Source organism: Neodiprion lecontei, chromosome 1 (assembly GCF_021901455.1).
Source record: "Neodiprion lecontei isolate iyNeoLeco1 chromosome 1, iyNeoLeco1.1, whole genome shotgun sequence".
Classification (NCBI taxonomy): domain Eukaryota; kingdom Metazoa; phylum Arthropoda; class Insecta; order Hymenoptera; family Diprionidae; genus Neodiprion; species Neodiprion lecontei.
Window position 1 is genome coordinate 8,162,662 of NC_060260.1, and position 18,925 is coordinate 8,181,586.

General features: G+C 38.1%; 1 protein-coding gene across 27 annotated transcripts in view; it reads left to right on the top strand.

Moving 5' to 3' along the window:
* The first annotated feature begins 761 nt into the window (after positions 1-761).
* Positions 762-18,925, top strand: part of LOC107220941 (ankyrin-3) — a 98,940-nt gene continuing 80,776 nt past the window's right edge. For 23 of the 27 annotated variants that reach the window (XM_046745994.1, XM_046745948.1, XM_046745960.1 and 20 more), the window contains exons 1-2: positions 947-1,144; positions 3,509-3,694. In XM_046745994.1, the coding sequence (XP_046601950.1) occupies positions 3,527-3,694 (168 nt within the window). In that variant the 5' untranslated portion in view covers positions 947-1,144; positions 3,509-3,526. The other 4 variants (XM_046745932.1, XM_046745936.1, XM_046745927.1 and 1 more) reach the window with 4 other exon arrangements.

Consider the following 18,925-nt stretch of genomic DNA (forward strand, 5'->3'; position numbering starts at 1 on the left):
AAGCCTGTTAGCATTTGACATCCAAGCTAAACGTGCTTTTGGAAATAGAGACTTTCACCTTACCGTCAACAGATGTCCGAAATCGGCGGTCGATGAAGTTAGTGATAAGCGAGGTATACCGACAGGCACGTTGAAAAATCTGCAACACAAAACGTAATTTTCAAGCATTTACGTGGGATAATTTTTACTCGAAAATTCATAATGTACATGAATTTTGAGTTGCTTTTTGACCCGCGTTACTCAGCGGGACATAGCGGGCACTTCGTTGCCAACTAACTGCAAGCGAATGTATCGCCGGCAAGTTGGAGAGCGTGCAGATTCAAAAATACAGGTGATATTATAAAATTTGTTATTGAATATTTAGGTACGCGCATTATTAATAAAGTCCATAACAGTCTCATCATATATTGACAATCAAACGCATTTCATAGCGTTAAAATTGATTTTCTAATTACAAGGTACGTTTGTCTCATAATTATACAAAGCATTTCAAACTACAAAATATAATGAAATTAAAATTTTTACTTTGCAAAGATTAATCGAAATTTTGTCTGACAAACAAAATTTCTTTTCCACCTATACAGAAACGATAAGTTTCTCGATAAAATAAGCGAACGATAAAGAATGAAATATTGATTTGAAGTAAATGAAAAAATTGGCCGATGGAAGAGAGGCTGACCGGAGCTCCCTATCCTCTCAAATCGTGTAGTAGAGGGGATAGTGAATTAGTTTCCGGAACGTCCGCAACGCGGCGTCCGATTCGACGAGGGGGTTTCGACTTTTAAAACAGTACAGAGTCTCAACGAGGGCGGTCGCGTTGAATGCCGAGTCTCTTCGAAATAATAAATAAATAGGTATACAACAATAGCTGAAAATAAAAGAAAGAGAGCAGTATAAAAAAAAAAGAAAGGAAAAAAGAAGACAAAATTTACACACAGATGTATGCACATGTATTATTTGTTGATCGTTGATTTATATCGGAGCAGTCGCGTATAAAATTTTGCGGTACGTAACGTCGGTATAGAAGAACGGGGATAAAATAAAAAGGGGCAACCAAAAAGTTTTACAAGGTGTGAAATGTTTTACTTTGTGATTTGACAGTGAAAGTGTTCAACTGCGAAGATATAATCATCGATAATAGATCGTAAGATTATATATCGTATGATAGTCGAACGTATATTAAACGTATCGTTTTATCGTTACGTGTACATCGAAAGAAAAAGAAAGAAAGCAAGAAAGCGGAGGGAAAAATAAATAAATACATTACGTGCAGTTTTTCAACGCGGTATATTTAGGCACACGGCATATATATCCATACTGCGCATGTAAATTGGACACTGTGTTGCTCCGATGATCGGCACGCATCTTTTTCGTACCGCGGCGTTCGTTCGATAAATGGGCGTCCGCTAGAAGAACCGTTTACATTCTCAAACCGAGTACATATAATATATATATAATAAAAATTAAGAACCAACCGCCCATCGGATGATCAGAGGATATTTGTTAATTACGAAGGATGCAGAAACAGAAAAAAAAAAAAAAAACAATTAATTATCACTCATGCGAGTGCATGGATGACGAAGATGAACAATATGCACGTTGACCCGACTACGTGAGAAGATGTTAATGTAATTAATGTCGAATTTTTGCGGAAATGCAAGAAAGGAACCCCGCCGTTCGTGGTTTTCTAATCTTTTTTTTTCAACCCCTCTTTTCCCCGAGGCTCTAGAGGGATTTATCGTTATTTATAAAATCACGACGTGTTTCATATTTCGCGAAAATTTACACGCGTAACGCGAATCGATTGGTATTCGCGGCGACCAATTGCGTGATGAATTTTTTAGACGGATTATATAAGTCTATGGGAATTTCTATGCTGCGGGTCTTTTTTGGTGGATTATTTTTGCAATGCCGGTTTTGGCAACCGGTAAAATTCCGGTTTAACTCAACGGTTCGCTTCCCAGTTTTCGCGGAAATTTTCACCGTCATTGATTTCCGCAGGTACGCGTCACTCCCAAAACTATACATATATGTAGAAACATATTGTATACGTGAACAACTTTATACGCGTACTTCGAAACGTGGCTTTGGCACGCTATTTATTCGATGTTATATCTGACCGGGAATCGATTCATTATAGTGCGTATAATACAGTTAAAGTTTGACGAGTCCGATTCTCGTTTTCTTCATTTGCAGTTACCTACATGTCAAATCGAAGAAATTGGTCAGTGCAAAAATAGAAAATTGACATTCTTCGTTAATCTAAATTTTCCCTTGGATTAAATATTATTTATACGTATATACAGCTTGACGTGACGTCACCGCCGCGTCTCGAGCGAAACCGAAGACGAATCGAGTTTTAACAGTACGTGTAACATCTTGAATTACACTCCGCGAACACACAAGATTATCATCCGTATAATACGTGGGTCGAGCCTCTTCCAGCACTGAGACTCAATTTTCTCTTCACTCTCCCGGAGCTCGTTATTTCAGCGGCATTCTTCCGCTATATCGTGTATTTAGAAAACTTAAACGAGACGACCGTGAATCATGCCGCTACCTACGTAATTACCACCGGAGGAGACATTCGATTAGATTTTAACTTGTATATTATAATCAGTGAGAAATGAAAATGGACCGGATTTTTGTTCTGTAAATTTTTCTCCTTCTCCCTATGAATCCATATCTTTAACTTTTAGACACACTGCGTTCGAACGGCGTGAATTTTACACACAAAAGCCCGCATGTTTCGTGCTGTGAGAAATTAAGGAGTTAATCGAGTTTAACATCCTCCTCCCCCTCCCCCTCCCTCCCCCCTTCTAGTCGCGGTGCAACGACTTATCTGGATTTTTAGCCCGCTACGGCTATTATATTGTCAGACGAGGAAGGGGTGAAAAGATAAGCGTGAGATCGGTGATATTTTATTTAACATTTATGTATGTATGCGTATATATATAACACGTTTTCCGGAGTCGGACGACGAGATGACGTCATCGCGCCCTATAACAACGCGAATCGATCCGCGGGTTCACCCCCCACCCTCTCTAACCCGGCTGAAATTGGATTGTATAAAAAAAATTGGTAAATTTTGTGTAGTTTCTTTTCCCCCCTCTGGTTCCTGATTTCTTTGTTTCTATTTGTACAGTCGATTCGCGCGGTTTTTGTGATTGGCTAATTTTTTTTTTTTTTTTGTACATCCTGTATGAACCGTAGCAAAACTGTAAAATGTATGATAAAAATGTTGTATAGTATACAGAGAGAAGAGTAGAAAGAGCGAGAGAATGTAAAAAGGGGGGCTATTTATTATTCCACCGCTTTCTTTCTTGCTTGCCATTTCGCTGATCGTTTTACAATGAATTTATTACGTCTAGAAGATAATAGGATAAGTATTGAAAAAAAAATAAAAAAATAAAAAATTAAAAAAAAAAAAAAACGAAAATTAGAACAACGAAAATCGGGCGATAATATTGTGGAATAAAAGAACGAAAACGAAAAAACGAATCCGCAGATTGATAAGGCCCGAAGGATGACGGGCGAGGAGGCCAAGGGCGGGCCGGACAGCGGTGTTCCTACTGCAGAGAACGCCAAAGTCGTTGGGGATAATAATCAGCAGAACGGAGTTCAGGAAGAGAAGGAAAAAGCGCCGGTAGTTAACGGGACGAACATGGAAACCCTGCCGAGAACGGGAAAACAGGTACGTCCAGACTCTAGAGAGAGAATTTTCATTCGACTAGGTTTACGCAGTTTCGCCGACGATGATGGGAAAAAATTGCAAAACAAGAGCAAAAAATTGAAAGAAAACAATTTGGCGATTATAACTTGAACAAGAACAAGTTGAAGTCAAATTATCTTCCACACAAGTTTCCTTATAAAATTTTTTAAAATTCACGGCGTAATTTAACGACACTCGTTACATTCGCTGTGACCTTTTCCAAAATCTTATCGTCATTTTTTTTTTGTTTTTCTCAGCACTTAATTTAACTTTCCCTGGTTTTTATGATGATTAAATTGATTTGGAAAGGATTGAATTTTCCTGAATTGAAATCAGGCTGAAGTTGGTAACGTTAACTTAACGAAACGTCAGGCTCATAAATCATCATTATTGGCCAATTTGAAAATGACTTCCAAGGAGTTGACTTTTCAAAATTAAAGTATATTTTGTTAATAATTCTCGGAGATTTCTCCGGAGATTTTTCCGGATGCGAAGTGGCGATTAAAAAAAAAAACGAAATGCATCGTTACAGTAACGTTACTAACTTCATCCCGATGAATAGAAAACTACCGAATACTGCGATATGAGAAAAACGTGTAATATCACAGGCGATGAACCTCCTTGAAAAAAAGAAATTTCAATTAAAAAAAAAAAAAGAAAAAGAAAAAGAAAAGAAAACGACATAACACTACTGCTGTAATAATAAATAGCAAAGCGTGCATAAATTACGCGAGTTATGTAGCTTGTGTACATACGTGTCGAATAACATCTTCTCCCGTACGCACATCGATCGATCATCGACGTGTACGTGATAAGTAGGATAAACCTATGTGTGAACGCGTATCGACTCGCTGCGCGCGAGCAGATTGGTCCCAGGAACGTTTTCACGGTCTTCCTCGTCGCGTCTCGTCGCCCAAACGAAGTAAAACCGGTTTCGGCCGTCTTGTATTATACACACGGTCGCGTCGTATAAGCCAATCGTCGTGAATTGTTATTATCATTATTTACGGAGTAACTAATCTTAAAAGTAGAATCACAAGGATCGGCTAGCAGGAAATTCTACTTGGCCTAAAAGGACCGCTCTTAGAACTAACTACACTCTATTCCCGATACTCGCGAAAATATTTCTACGTACACAACAGATCTCTGTGTATTACTAATAACTCAGAAACGACTACGTCGATTTTGCACGAAATACAGCCAATCCTAACTCAAATGTAGACGGATCAATGGATCAAGTATTGCCTAAATTCGTTAATCCGTTTTCGAATGATTTTCAATCTGAGAATAACTCGGGAACAGCTGGATCGATTTGGGTGAAAATCGAGAATCGGTTTTAAATTAAGAACTGCGCATTGGTCAAAATCGAAATAATGTAAAAATCTGTTATTTCGTTTTCAAGAAAATGTTTAATTGGACACATTCTGGATGAAGAAAAGCTTTCAGCCTATTTTATCGCCACATTTAGTAAATTTGTAAATAGAATCCTGACTCCGTGTACGGAGTTGCAGAATAGCGACATGTCACTCCACTCCACTCTGTGAACGATTACGGAAGATTTATTCGTTTATTTATTTATTTATTGTACTTATTTAGAGTGAAAAAGTTCGACAGACGAACCCAAGGCAGGGCGTACATCGAATACGATAGATGAAACTGTTATAAATAACGTCGATAAAAATTAAAACATCGAGTTACAAATATCACAACACTAAACTAAAAAACAAAGCTGAGATGCGATCATCTAGCTCCACAGATTAAATCGTGAAAGATTTGCAGCCGTCGGACGATCGAAGCTGAAGGTGATACGCCACAGAAGTCGAATTATTCATGAAAAGGCTTCCGTGGTTGTCAAACTCTCGTGTTTCACACCGGATTACTTAATGTGTCATCGATCCAAAAGCCGCACGGTTGCCTCACTATCCTCAATAGCTCACATATAAATCGATGAGAATAAAAATGACATTATCAAGTTTCATTCAACACTCGATCGTTGTAACCGTCATGATTACGAGACGATTATGCATATCGACCAATTGAAGCAAAGTCTTGCAACTGCATTTCGATACAAACCGTAGCTAATTTCACGCTTCCAACCTCGAGTAAGTAGTAACGGAATTCAAAGGAAGAATGGATCCGAAGTTTCGATGATCCAAGCTTGATTGAAAACTCGAGCAATCGCCAACACTGTATTCCTGAAGGATGAGCGTGGACTCGTTTACTTTGTGCGGGAACGTGAAATGGAAACGTTAATGCACAAAATCTCTCGCGTAACAATTATCAGATGTCAGTATCAACAAGTGACTACGAGTTTTCGATCTACGCTGATGGTATCAAAATTTCAAGAAGCAGCAAGCGTAACCTGCGCCTCAAACAAACTACGATTTTTATGTTTGAGGTTCTAATGAGAAGCAAAACAATAAAAAGGAAAAGAATAATTGGGGCTCATTTGACCCTCGGAAGTGCCAATTGCAGTATTCCGGGTTTTAGACCTCAATCAATCCTTGAGATTTTTCTTTCTCGAGTTCGGCAGATTCGAGGTTCGATTTCGATCAATGAATTTATATGTGATCGAAGTTAGTAACGTTACTGCAACGATGCGTGTACAGTTAAAAATCGTAACCTCGCACCATTAGAATTGTCTGCAATTCGGCAAAACCATACAAATATTTTTCGAAAAGCCAACTACTTGAAAGTCGTTCTAAAACTGTAAAAAAATAAGTAATGAATTTTTTTCCGATACTTCGCGACGTCAACGTTGCTTGCTTCAACCTTGTGAACTTACGAGAACGTCGAGGTTAAAAATTGAGCAAATACTCACATTGCGTAACTACAGCTGGGCTGTGAGTACGCGGAGGATGTAAATGACATCCAAATTCAAGTCGGCATATCCGAACTACAAAGGAACCGAGGGCTGGGAGGGTTCAACGGAGTTCTAGAATCTCGACTCGGGATGGACCAAAGGCACCAAAGACGGAATGCCTCTGTACAGCATCGCGTTACGTCACGTGAGAGACAACTGGAAGGCCTACACGACAGACTTACATTCTACCTGCCGGCGAGATCTTCCGAGGCAGTGAAGAATCTCGACAGAGTTTAAAGGTCCGACTCTGTTTTCTTTTCTCGTCCCGTGCCAAGCGGTGGTGGCCAAAGGGTCGTGGGACAAGAGCCCGAATTTTACCATCAGTTCCGAGTCTCCTCTTATAGTTATACCTGCCTTATGCACGCGTTCTTCATTCGGGACAACGTGAGTCAGGTAGGTGCGAGACAGCTGGCAATCGCAGCTGTCTTTGGTATGCACGTACGTATGGCACACCTCCCGTAGGATCCCCTTGGTTCTATGTAACAACAGAACACCGGGAGCACGGCGATGTTTATTCGGAGCACAGGGAGGCTTAATTTATTTATGGATTAGCCAAAGATCCATACTTCTTGGTCATTTAGTTTCGAGATGGTCACGAGCAGTTGGAGAATTATCGTATCTGCAAGCCACGAAGAATATTGCCATTTGTCGATCGTAATCAATATCGGTGCAACGTTGTAAAATTAAGCATTCAGCAAAACCAACATGCGGACAAAACGGTGTTTCGGTGAAATAAGTAGTGAACAGTCTTCTGAGGAAGATGAGCGGTTGTTGGAGTTGGAAAATCTAACGAATAAAAGTAATCAATAGCATCGATTTTGGCCAATCAATCTCTTCAATCGTAAACGTCGCGAATAGTTTTCGATTTTTATCATTCTCGTGTGAGCTGATAAAATTATTTCCACATTCCAAAGAGAATTCGTTCAAGAGTCTTTTGATCCGACGATTCGTCGAGGGTTTTTCTCAAGATTTTCTCTCGCGGCTTTGACCCCGCTTACCTGTATACTTCTTACATTACCCAAGGGTAGGAGCGGCCAAAGTACTCCCGAGGGAATGCGAAAAAGAGAAACGGAAAGACCACAGAAATGTGTGTGTGTGTTTGTGTGTGTTGGATTATACGGGGATAAAACGCATATAATATACGCCTGGCTTTATTTGTCATCCGGTCGGCTTTTTCCGACGATCAGCGTTTCTTTTATCCTAGATTTCACGATCAGTTTTATAACGTGAACAGTTTTTTTCATAGATCATTCTTTCGACAATGAACCACAGTATTTTTATCCTCCTTCTAAATAAATAAATAAATAAAAAAAAAATAAAAATAAAAAAAAAAGAAAATCAAACAAATGTGAAAAGGAGAAAATACGACGAATAAAGTAAAGAGTTCCATACGTAACATCGTTAGGATATTACCAACCTGCTCGATTGCCAAGAATACACAGTATATTTAGCCGTGACTGTCTCTTTATTTCCCTGTTTCCCCTCTCCTATCTCGTTCTTGATTCTCATCTCGGTCGACGTTCACGTCGTGAGAAGTGGATATATAGATGGGCATATACATGTATGTGAATACATATATGTGTGTGTGTGTGTATATATGTATACATAGGTAAATAAGACACAATTTGTTTGCAAACAGAACTATACGCGCCATTCGTTGCAAAGGATCATCGTTTATTTATAGAATTTCATGATTTCAATTCCTTCTCATATTATACACGTATACGAGTATATGTATAGTATACACGCATATAACATACAGGCAAAAGCGGAGTCGCGTAGTAATTCACTTTTGTTGATCCTGCATTCGAGCGAGCCGGCTGTAAATCACAAGTAATAACTAATGAGTCTCTCAAGGCCGTAGCTATGGACCAATCCTGATGTAAATACGACCTCGAGCTGTGCGGGGTGCTTTGTTGTTACGCCTACGTGAAATTTGACAAAATCAATAGATAAACGACGAGGTGAGTAATGATACAAACATTTTTTCCTCTTCTACTCTCCGTCGGGATTAAATAACAGCCGCTCTGCGCGATTTCTCTTATTATACATCACAGACGCCTGCAGTCGTTGCGAAATATAGCCTGAAATTTATTCTAACTCACAAGCTCGATAAATTTCCTGAGCTAAGTCGAGAGGCGCTTTTGAAATCATCGAATCTGCAAGTCTCGAGAAGTTGTTTGATTTACTGGTACTGAAAAAAGTCCGAATAGCTTTTTAATTCCAGAACAGTAACGAGGGAAAAAGACTTTTTTTAAATTCTTGAAAATGGCTGGATATAATAGGCAGGTTTTCCAGTTCACCGGACACCCAGTTAACACCGTGCAGGAAAGTGATAGCGTCGGTTATCCGACCTAACCCTTCGCAAAAGGGCTGAACGAGTGCAAGAAAGTGGGGTGCAGATTTATTTTGACGAATTAGTTCGTATCCAGCGTGCTGCCCTTGCGTGAAAACGACCCTTCTTCTCGAACGAGATGCGAAATACGAGACTGACAATGACAAGGGAGCGAGCGAGAGTGAAAGGGAAGCGAGATAAATGGTCAGAAGGGTGAAACAGCGATTGTGGAACGGTCTTTGTAATTCTAACAAAAATTTCAGCGACTGAATGCCGGTGTAAAAATTACTGATTGTGAGGTTGGTTGTCCAAACATCGATGCAATTCATGAATTTCATTACGAGTGTATATTAGTGCTGTGTGATTGATCGATTAATCGATTAATCGATTAATCAGCGACTTCGATGAATCGTTTTTTCGATTGATTAAGTTTTTCGATTAATCGATTAATTACACAGTACTAGAATATATTACGCGTATTTTGTCGTGAGTATTTATCAAATTATTGTATTCCTACAAAGCTACGAGCATATATCTTCAAAAATATGAAAAAAGAAAATACCAAGATGGTTGTGAAAATATGATAGATTCGTTCGATATCACTGAACGATGCATGGCTTCATTCGGAATACCATTTTCTAGGTGTTCCCTGAAAAATTCACCCCTTGATCAATGTAAAAAACTTCTTCAAGCAACCCAACCTAGGATCACTCATTTAGCCAAATCGCACTCGGTGTACACCGAAACCCCACTTGTTCCGACCCTACAGAACGAACGGAGGGCATTGCTTTGAAGGGAAGTGCAGTCAGTTAATCGGTTCGCTCTCGCGTCGCCGCTTCGTCTGGAAAAGGCGTCCATCCGTTACTCCGCAGACGAAATGGGGGCCGGATGACACGTTCAAAACGGTTAACTTCACATTTTCATGCCCCTATAAGTACGGTAGATGCCTACTATTAGGAATTTAGAAAACTATTACTGCGGATTTTCGACGTTGAAATAGGAAATTCTCACTCGAGCCTAGGGTGGTCCTAAAAAAGATCAGTTTTGAATTTCGACCGGCTCGCTCCCCAAATCGGCTCCACATAATTTAAAAATAATTCCCAAATTTTTACACGTTTTTATCTGAACTCTATCCCGTGTCCCAAAGAGGGTAGATTCCGTTCAACCCTTTCAGGAGCACACCAAATATACCCAACGAATTTGATGAGTTGTGATATAAAGGGGTATTTTGGGTCGTTCGTTACGAATTTGAACTAAAAATTTGAAAATTCTAAACGGTGGATCCAACATGGTAAACCAAAACCGCAAAAGTCACTTGATATTGCCATATTGAATGCAACGTTTAAAATTTTTTAAGTTCGACATCGAATTCGTAATCAGCGATCTCGAAAGCTCCCGAGTACCGAGATTTATCAAAATCAAATGACTTTTTCGACTCCACTCGATCATATTGGATCCGTCTTCTTGAATTTTTAAATTTTGAGTCGAGATTCGTAATTAGCGACCCGAAAAACTCTCCGCTCTCTTTGGGGCACAAGTTAACGTTGAGATAAAAATCTGAAAAAATTGGCGTATTATTTATGAATTATCTGGAGCTGATGCAGGGAGCGAGCCAGTCGAAATTTAGAAATGACCTTTTGGAGGACCACTCTACTCGAGTCGTACACAGGAATCGTTGTGGAAGAGGAAGGCGTGTCGTTGTAAAGTTTCCGGCAAGCTTTTGCAATTAGTTTGGCCTCGATCGTTGTGAAATTTATTCATCGTACCTTGCGCACGTGACTCGTGTGCCACGGGATCAAATGAACGGGATCCGAGTATTGGTGCAAACCCTATTTGGCGAGTGATTCGTTCAACGATCACGTTTCGACATTCGTCATATCAATCAATGCGATCGTGTTCGAGAATACGCTTCGAAGGTGTTCTCGATTGTAATAATAAGCAGCCACTGCAGATGAAAATGATGAAAAAAATATTTGGTCGCTGTTTTGGCAATGCCTAAATTGAAGTTTTAAATTTGATCAACGCGTCGCAGTAAATTTTATGCGGAATTTATAAACGTTGTTGAACAGTCGATTTCGCCTTCAACTTATCCATAAATTCTATTTTCGATCCCCTATAAAAGGCTGTCAACTTTCCCGAAATCCTGGAAAAATGTCTTCAGACCATGAAGAATGGTCTACAAAAAAAGATCGAAGTTCGTAACGTTAATTCATGTAACAATGCATTTCGTTTTTTTAATATCAAGGCTTGATAATTGTCAGGAATTTAATAAATTATGATAAATCTCAGGTCCCTCATATTTTTTAAATTCAACTCGTTGTTCAAAGTCATTTAAAAGCTGCATAATTACGATTTTTTTCTCAACGTTTCCTTACGTTAAACTTACTAATCGATCGAGCCTTGTTTTTACGTCACGTACATTTTTCCGCACCTCTCACGATTCCACGTTAATTCAAGTTTGTCCGACTTGATTTCATTGTCAGTGCATCGAGGGTAAGGTAACAAACAACATGTACAACATACCGCAAGACACGAACCTCGTCCATTCACGATTACGTAGTTTTGATACTTGACTTATTAACTGCTGATGTCAGCAGCAGCAGCAATAGGAGCAAAAAAAGCTAAGTTAATTCGCAGTATTGCGTACCAAACAAACATTTCTGCCCATTGTATGCGGGATAAAAATTAATTAGAGTAGCAATTAACTTTTATACGGTTAATTTCCGGTCAAGTTTACAATTTGCTTTACCGTTGGAAACTTTTTCCAAGTAAGAATTAAAAAAAAAATAATTCTACACGAACAAAGTTATTACACAAACAAGTTACGTATCGATAATTCCCAGTATACACACTACCCACGAAAGTCGCGTCAGTTCGGAAAGTGGAAATAGTTGATTTTTCGTCGTCGACGACATTTTATTTCGATAATATAGATATTCGATTTCGTCCGCATTTTTTTTTCCAAAATTACGGGTAGAGGTATGAGGAATGTAATAGGTATACGTAGACAAATTACTCCACGTTTTTGGCGCTAGTCCAGGTCGGTTAATTATTAACGATTAAGTAATATTCGCCTAAGGCGTTGCCTCGTGAAGTTACGTGAACCACCCGGCTATTACTCACCTGCCAAAGCCGTAACTTACATGCGCGTATACATATACACCTATTTATACGTACATACGTATAATATTAGTAGCGTAGGTACAAGCGACACGCGAATGTGATCGTATATCGAGAAAAAGTCCGAATGGCCGGCCTGTATAATTATTGAAATTGAATTGTAAAACTTGTACAAGGTTGAAATTTTCATTACTTGTTATAAATACTTCCCCCTTTCTTTCATTTTTCTCAATTATACATCCAACTGTATGATAATTTCACTCGGTGCTTCAAAAAACAAAAGATTTTCACTGTATAATATAATACCACGTTACAATTATTGAATTTTCTGAAAGGACGATAATTATTATGGAAATTCGAAAGAGCGTTTGCGATTTTTATCGTCTTTCGCAAGATTTTCTCGTCGGTTGATCTGCCGTTACACACTAATATATTATACATAAAGTTGGGTGTATAAGACGGTATAATTTTAGCATCAACATCGCTACATCGAATGCTTCCTCTCCTTCTTCTTTTTCTTTTTTTCTTTTTCTTCTTCTTCTTCTTCTCTGGCCGGTTGCTTTCGCAACCCAGTTTCTGCTGTACGAGATGTGCGTAGAAAATAGAAATACGTTACGCACAGATTCCCAGCGGTATCTGTGTTCCAGGCGTTTAAATTATACCCACATACAAAACTGAGAACGAACGAACGAACGAATTTGGCCGACCGACTACGTGATCAACCAGAATACGCGCGCGGTTTCCGTACAAGTATAACCTGCTCCTACATCCCAGAGATGCTCGGACGCATGCCGAGATCAGGAAAGAATAAGAGAAAACTGCGTAGCGATTTCAAGTGCGCGGTACACTCGTCAAGAATAAGAAGAGAAAGAAATTCAGAGAGAGGAAAAACGTTTACTATATATGCGAGTAATTTTCAACAGGGAAATAAAATCAAACTCCATATATTGACACTCGTTAATTCTTGTGCAGTTCAGTTCTATAAGCGAAATAATTATTGATTAAAAGACAAAACAAGAGAGATGTGTGGGAAAAAAGTACGGATGAAGAGCAGCGATGAATCGTAAAGTTCAAAGCAATGATTAGTACCTATAATACTCTCTATTACTCTTTCACGGTATTACGTACATATTTATAAGTTCTCACTGTCAGATATTAATTGTCTAATATTGTAATACAGAATTTTGATTTTTATACAAGAACTTTTCACAAATTTGTAACAATGCGAAATGAAAATGTTGATTTTATTGATTTGTTTTTATTTTTTTTTTTTTTGTTCAAAAAACTGGAGTATTTGTTAGAGAACAATTTGGTACGATAATGAACTTCTAATACAATTTCGAAAAAAGAACCAAAAAAAAAAAAAAAACGGTCTAATATGTCAAAAATTTCACAAATTATACGTACTTTAAAAATTCTAATCGACAAATTGGTTGCGACCCTTTTTCTCAATCCAACTGCAGTTAGAAGATTATACCGCGATAGAGGTGATAAATTTTTTTACACATGTAGGACGTAAACGTACGTACGCGTGTCTGGCGATCTGTGTAATTATAGCAGTATAGAGGATGCTGTGAAGGACCACGTTACGCAAGTAGCGTGCGTATATTCGTGACGTCATTGCCCGTAAAAACCTTTGCACACACACACGCACACAAACAGAATGCAGTCACAGCGTTGCCAAACCTGCCCTGATCAAACTCACGCACAAAATGACTGTATAACAGCGATAAATTTTCAATTTTTTTCTTTTCTTTTCTTCTTATTTTCTTTACCAAAAACACAGGCAGTAAAGAATAGGACGAAGAATTGATAATTCGCGGTAAGAAAACGAAGTTATGCTAAACGTACGATTTTCTCCCCCTTTCACTTTTTTACCGAGAACAATGGTACTTCGCTATTTTTCCGTTCATGTAGTCTCGGCTTCTTTGACACAGTTTTCCACGTGAGCTTAAGGGTGAAATTTCATCGCACCGAGGAGGGGTGAATAGAACAACGCCGTGTTTCCGTCACAACGCACCTTATTCGAGTAAAGGTACTAATAAAACCCCAGGCGACACATTAAAATTTTCCCAACTTTCTACCACACGACGCACACAACCTTCAACTCGTCGCGTTAGTGGTTCACGGTGTTAAACCTGACAACAATAGAGGCCCGTGTGTTTCAACGCATTTTCGCTCGCTCCTCGCCGTGAATTGTTGGCAGATCGTTAGCACGTTTTCGTCATTCACTACAGCGAAATGGGCTGGGTTCGAGTCCTCGATACTTTAGGGGGAAAAAAAAAAAAATTCAAATCGACGTGAAGAAAATTTAAGTAACAAAAGAATCGTAGCGGCGCGTGTCCAACATCAGGAACTTTATGGATCACCCACTGTACAACTCAGCAAAGTGTCGAAAAAGTTGATCGAAACTGATCAAATATTATACTCGAAATTATTTCTCGAGAAAACATTATTTCGGATTATTATACCTGTGATATTTGCTGCTTGTAAAGTTCAGGATGACGGAATGAATTTTAGAAATTATTGAATTTTTGATTTCAGGTCACGATGATTTCAAAAAAATTACCAAAATAATAACGAGTCGTATAATTTTATCACTCGCAGTAATTTTATAAAAAAAAAAACAACAACAACTACGACAACGACAGTAACAATTATTATATAAATTTTTTGCGAACCGCGGGGCGGCGTGCGAAAAATTATGAAAATGATGTACGTGTGGATGTAAAAGCGAAGCGAGCACTTTATAATTATATTATAATATACCTGCAGGTTGGAAACTTTTTGTTATGAGAACCAGTTTGACAGCATTGACGTAATCTTTTATGTGCCCGTTTGCAATTATATACGTCACGTCGTCGTACTGCCGAGTGTCACATCCCAGTTTATCTTTACCGGGTTTCATCTGTTTTCAACACTTTTGCTTCGTTCTTGATTCGCCTACTATAATTAATAACTGGTTGTCAAGATTCCATATCGTTTGAGATTAATTATCGGTTGTATTGTTAAAGTTCAGGGGATTATCTAAAAGCCCAGGATCATCTAAGAGAAACATTAATCTAAGCAAAGCGAAAGAAAACCAACCAAGAAGTAAATATCTCGTCTTCTGACAAGAACATAGCGAAGAAGTGCAGTGAAAGTTTAACCGACAAGACTGACTTCAGGATATTCCATGAAGCCTAAATGTAGAATGAAGGTACAACGGATAGTGATTTTACCAATTTTCAATATGGAATTTATTTTTCTGCTAGTTACCCAGAATATTTTCGGAAATTAATTTAGCAGTGACAACATTCGATGGCTCTGATTGTACATATTTTCCAACGATTAGTTCGAAATTGTTGCAGAGTATTTTTTAACTCGCGTGTATTTCGAAGCATTTCTCATCCACTCGATCTTCGGAATTTTGTGAGTGAGCGTTCAATTGGAAGAAATTGTGAAGGTGAAACCGTATTCTCAATCGAATAATATCAGTCTTTCAAAAAATTTCAAAAATAAGAACGATTGGTAGCATTTATCACCGTACAATCAAGTCAAATTTTCGACAATTTATTCCATTCTCTCTGAAACCTTGATCCCACAATTTGCTTAAAATGTATCGTTACCAAAAAAAAAAAATTCGTGAAACACGTCGTTATCCGATAATAGAATTCTAGACGCTTTTGTTTTTCGAATACGTAAAACGAGCTTCTGTCGGATCGTAAATAAAAATCACAATTGAAGAAGTAAATTGAAAACCCGTTATATGAATAATCAATTAAAAAAATTTATCTTCACAACGACATATAACTCGTAAAAATGACACAGAGGTATTTTATCGGAAAACAAGGGGGCAAAAAATCGGCGAATTTTTCCGCTTTCAGTCGGTTTGAGGGAAGGGTCTGTCCGCCGTAACAACAATTCGATATCGTCCCGCATCGTTATATCGACGCGACAAAAATTTCGTTTGTGAAAAGAATGACGAATCCGTCGTAAAACGAGAAGAAAAGCTCGACTTCCAACAGTTTCAAAGCAATTCTCGTATCGGTGTGCGGTACGTTATAATATAGGAAAAACAGAGAGGAGAAAGAAAAAGAAATAATGGAAAGCGAAGAGGAGGCAATTGTCTTGGCAAAGGGGCTAACAAACGCGTTTGACGTGTAACCGTAACGTGGAGGACGCTTCAAAACCTCTTTGCAAAAAGATGGTGCTTCAAAACCGAACTTAACAAGTATCGACATAGCGGCAGGTTGTAGTAGGCACTTCTCGACGCGATCCGCTAATACACAAGGGAAAACGAACCTCCACCTGTTTTTTTTTTTTTTTATCTCTCTTTCGGATTGCACAGTGAATAATAATTCCACCTTTTATCCAACAATATTTTCTTCTCGTTCTCGTAATTAGTATTTTTATTTTTATTTATTTTCTGTATTCCTTTACACTTTTCTACTGTAGCTGTGTTACAATTTTTACTAAGAATAAAATTATCTGGTTCATCGCCGTTCAACGATCAGCGTGAATCATTTTTTGCCTCTTGTATACCCGTGAGTATTTAAAATGCTCTTGAAGATGCGGGCGGACCAATGAATCAGAACATTTTCAGGAAGTCAATTTTGAGCCGATTATACGGAAATGGTCCGCAATTCGGACCGGAGAATTTTGATATTATTAATTTTTTTTCTTCTTTCACCGATGTAACGATTTTATACCGCTGACCCGTAATTCGATTCGCTGTCAAGGGACTGGGCAGGAAATACACGCGCGGGCGTGAGATAATCTGATTTACGATATCGATTTGTAATTCAAATTTCATTTCGAATAAAGGATTGTATTGTAGGTGCGGGAGAAAGTCGCGGCTGGATGTTCGGAGCCAATATATGTATATATATATATTATATATATTATATATCAATCATGCAATTTTGAGACGATATATGCCATACACACGATACAGAAACTTCATTTCTTTTCCACGCATTGGTAATAATTTTGCATTTTATTGATTGAACGAAAAAATAAATACCTGAACCACGTACTCCGCAAATTTACAAAAGTTGACGCGAGTTCTTTTATATGTAGTACAATGTATTGATATAATTAAAAACGTATAAATGTATATATATATTTTTTTTTGTCTGTTAGTTTGTAAAGTTCGTTGTATTTTCAATCATGTTATTCCTCTGGACGAGAGTCAATCACTGAGTGAAATTTTTTACTAATTCAAAAGGGTTCTACTTTGAAGTATTCTCAACAAAGTGAACCAATTGCTGCGAGATTTAGCGAGGACAGCACGACGTGTAATTGACGTATAAGAAATATCCAGGAAATTATTGATCATCACTATCGCGTAATTCATGCGAAAATCTTAAGTTGATAAGAAAACGCGTTATCGTCTATTTGTCACTTTTATTCTCAAAATTCTATCCCACACATGGAATTTTTTTTTTTCAAGTCAAAACTGTGAACAATATAAATAAACGTGAAAAATCTGTGCTTGAAATTTTACAGTATAAGTTATAAATTATCATTTTTGATTCATAGATGATTTGAATCTTGTTGAAAAGATATTTTTGTTTTGATGTGTGAAAATTATTTGAGATTTATTATCAAAAATTGAGGATAAATTAAGTATTAATTCGTGTGAGATAAAAAAAATAATTTTTGCGATTCTCACTTTGACGTAACATCTGCTTTATTTTAGTACACCATACTGTATTCAAGTTGCCTCGAAGAGCATTTACATAACCATTTCTGAAGCATGATAGTAAAATAAATATTAACAATAATAAAAAAAAAAAACTGGCAGAGAATTTTGAAAAGATGGACTCTGGAAGTCGGGGAAAACGCAGTGAATTCTATCGACACCCTGTTACGGCAGTTATATTTGACGAAAAAAAAATCGAAATTCATACTCAAGGCTTTGAAGTCTTTTGAGCGGAATTGAAATGCGAATGGGTGGGGGTGAAAAATTATGAATCCGACTGTACATACAGTACCATAGCGTTGTGTAATGCGGGCAGCGGTGAGGTGGGAGGAAGGCGACGACCAGGACGATGAAGAGGAGGACGAGGAGGACGAGGGGAGTGCTGCGGCAAATGGCGCTGTCGCGTTTCTATCGACCCGTGCCGAGAATCCAGGTTGCTCTGCCCCACATAATCGTATATACCTACGTATACGTATATCCAGACGTGTAGATGGATATGTTCGACTGTATATACATGGTACATAAATTTGTATTTATAAGGTATAACTATCGGTGATATAAGTGTAGCGATACTTGAAAGTACGCGCATAACAGGTATATTGTATGAAGGAAACACGAAATTGACAAAGGAAATCATGTTACGATCCATCTTGATTCACGCATCTACCGTAGATAATAAATTGGTACAGTTTTATGTGAGGCGTACAATAAACGCGTTCAAAAATACAAAAAAGTACCCTGACATCGATCAAAAGTGCAAACCTCGGTTATAAAATGAATTTGAAGTAAGAAGTGAGCTTTAGAAGGACCGTCAATAAGTTACCAGTTACTGAACCTATCCCAATTATTGACCTTTTTTGGTTGCATCTGTTTGATCCTTAGTTCTAAAATTACAAAAAAAAAAAAAAAAGAAATTTGTCGCATCTAACCCTCTAGCAATTGGTTTTAGTCGTTGCGAAATTCACAATTTGTGCCGTCAATTTATAATTTTGGAAAATAAAAGGGTCAATAATTGGGTCTAAACGTGTCAATAACTGGTATACTTACCTTAGGTACCCAGAAGGAATTATCAGGGCAGCCTTACAACGGGTCCGATATAGTATAACATACTATCCGGAAGTCTCGGTTGACCGGAAGTTGGGGCGAGAGACGAATCTAACTAAAGCGACGAGGGAGGCTCAACATGTCCATAAACGCAAACGCAGCAGC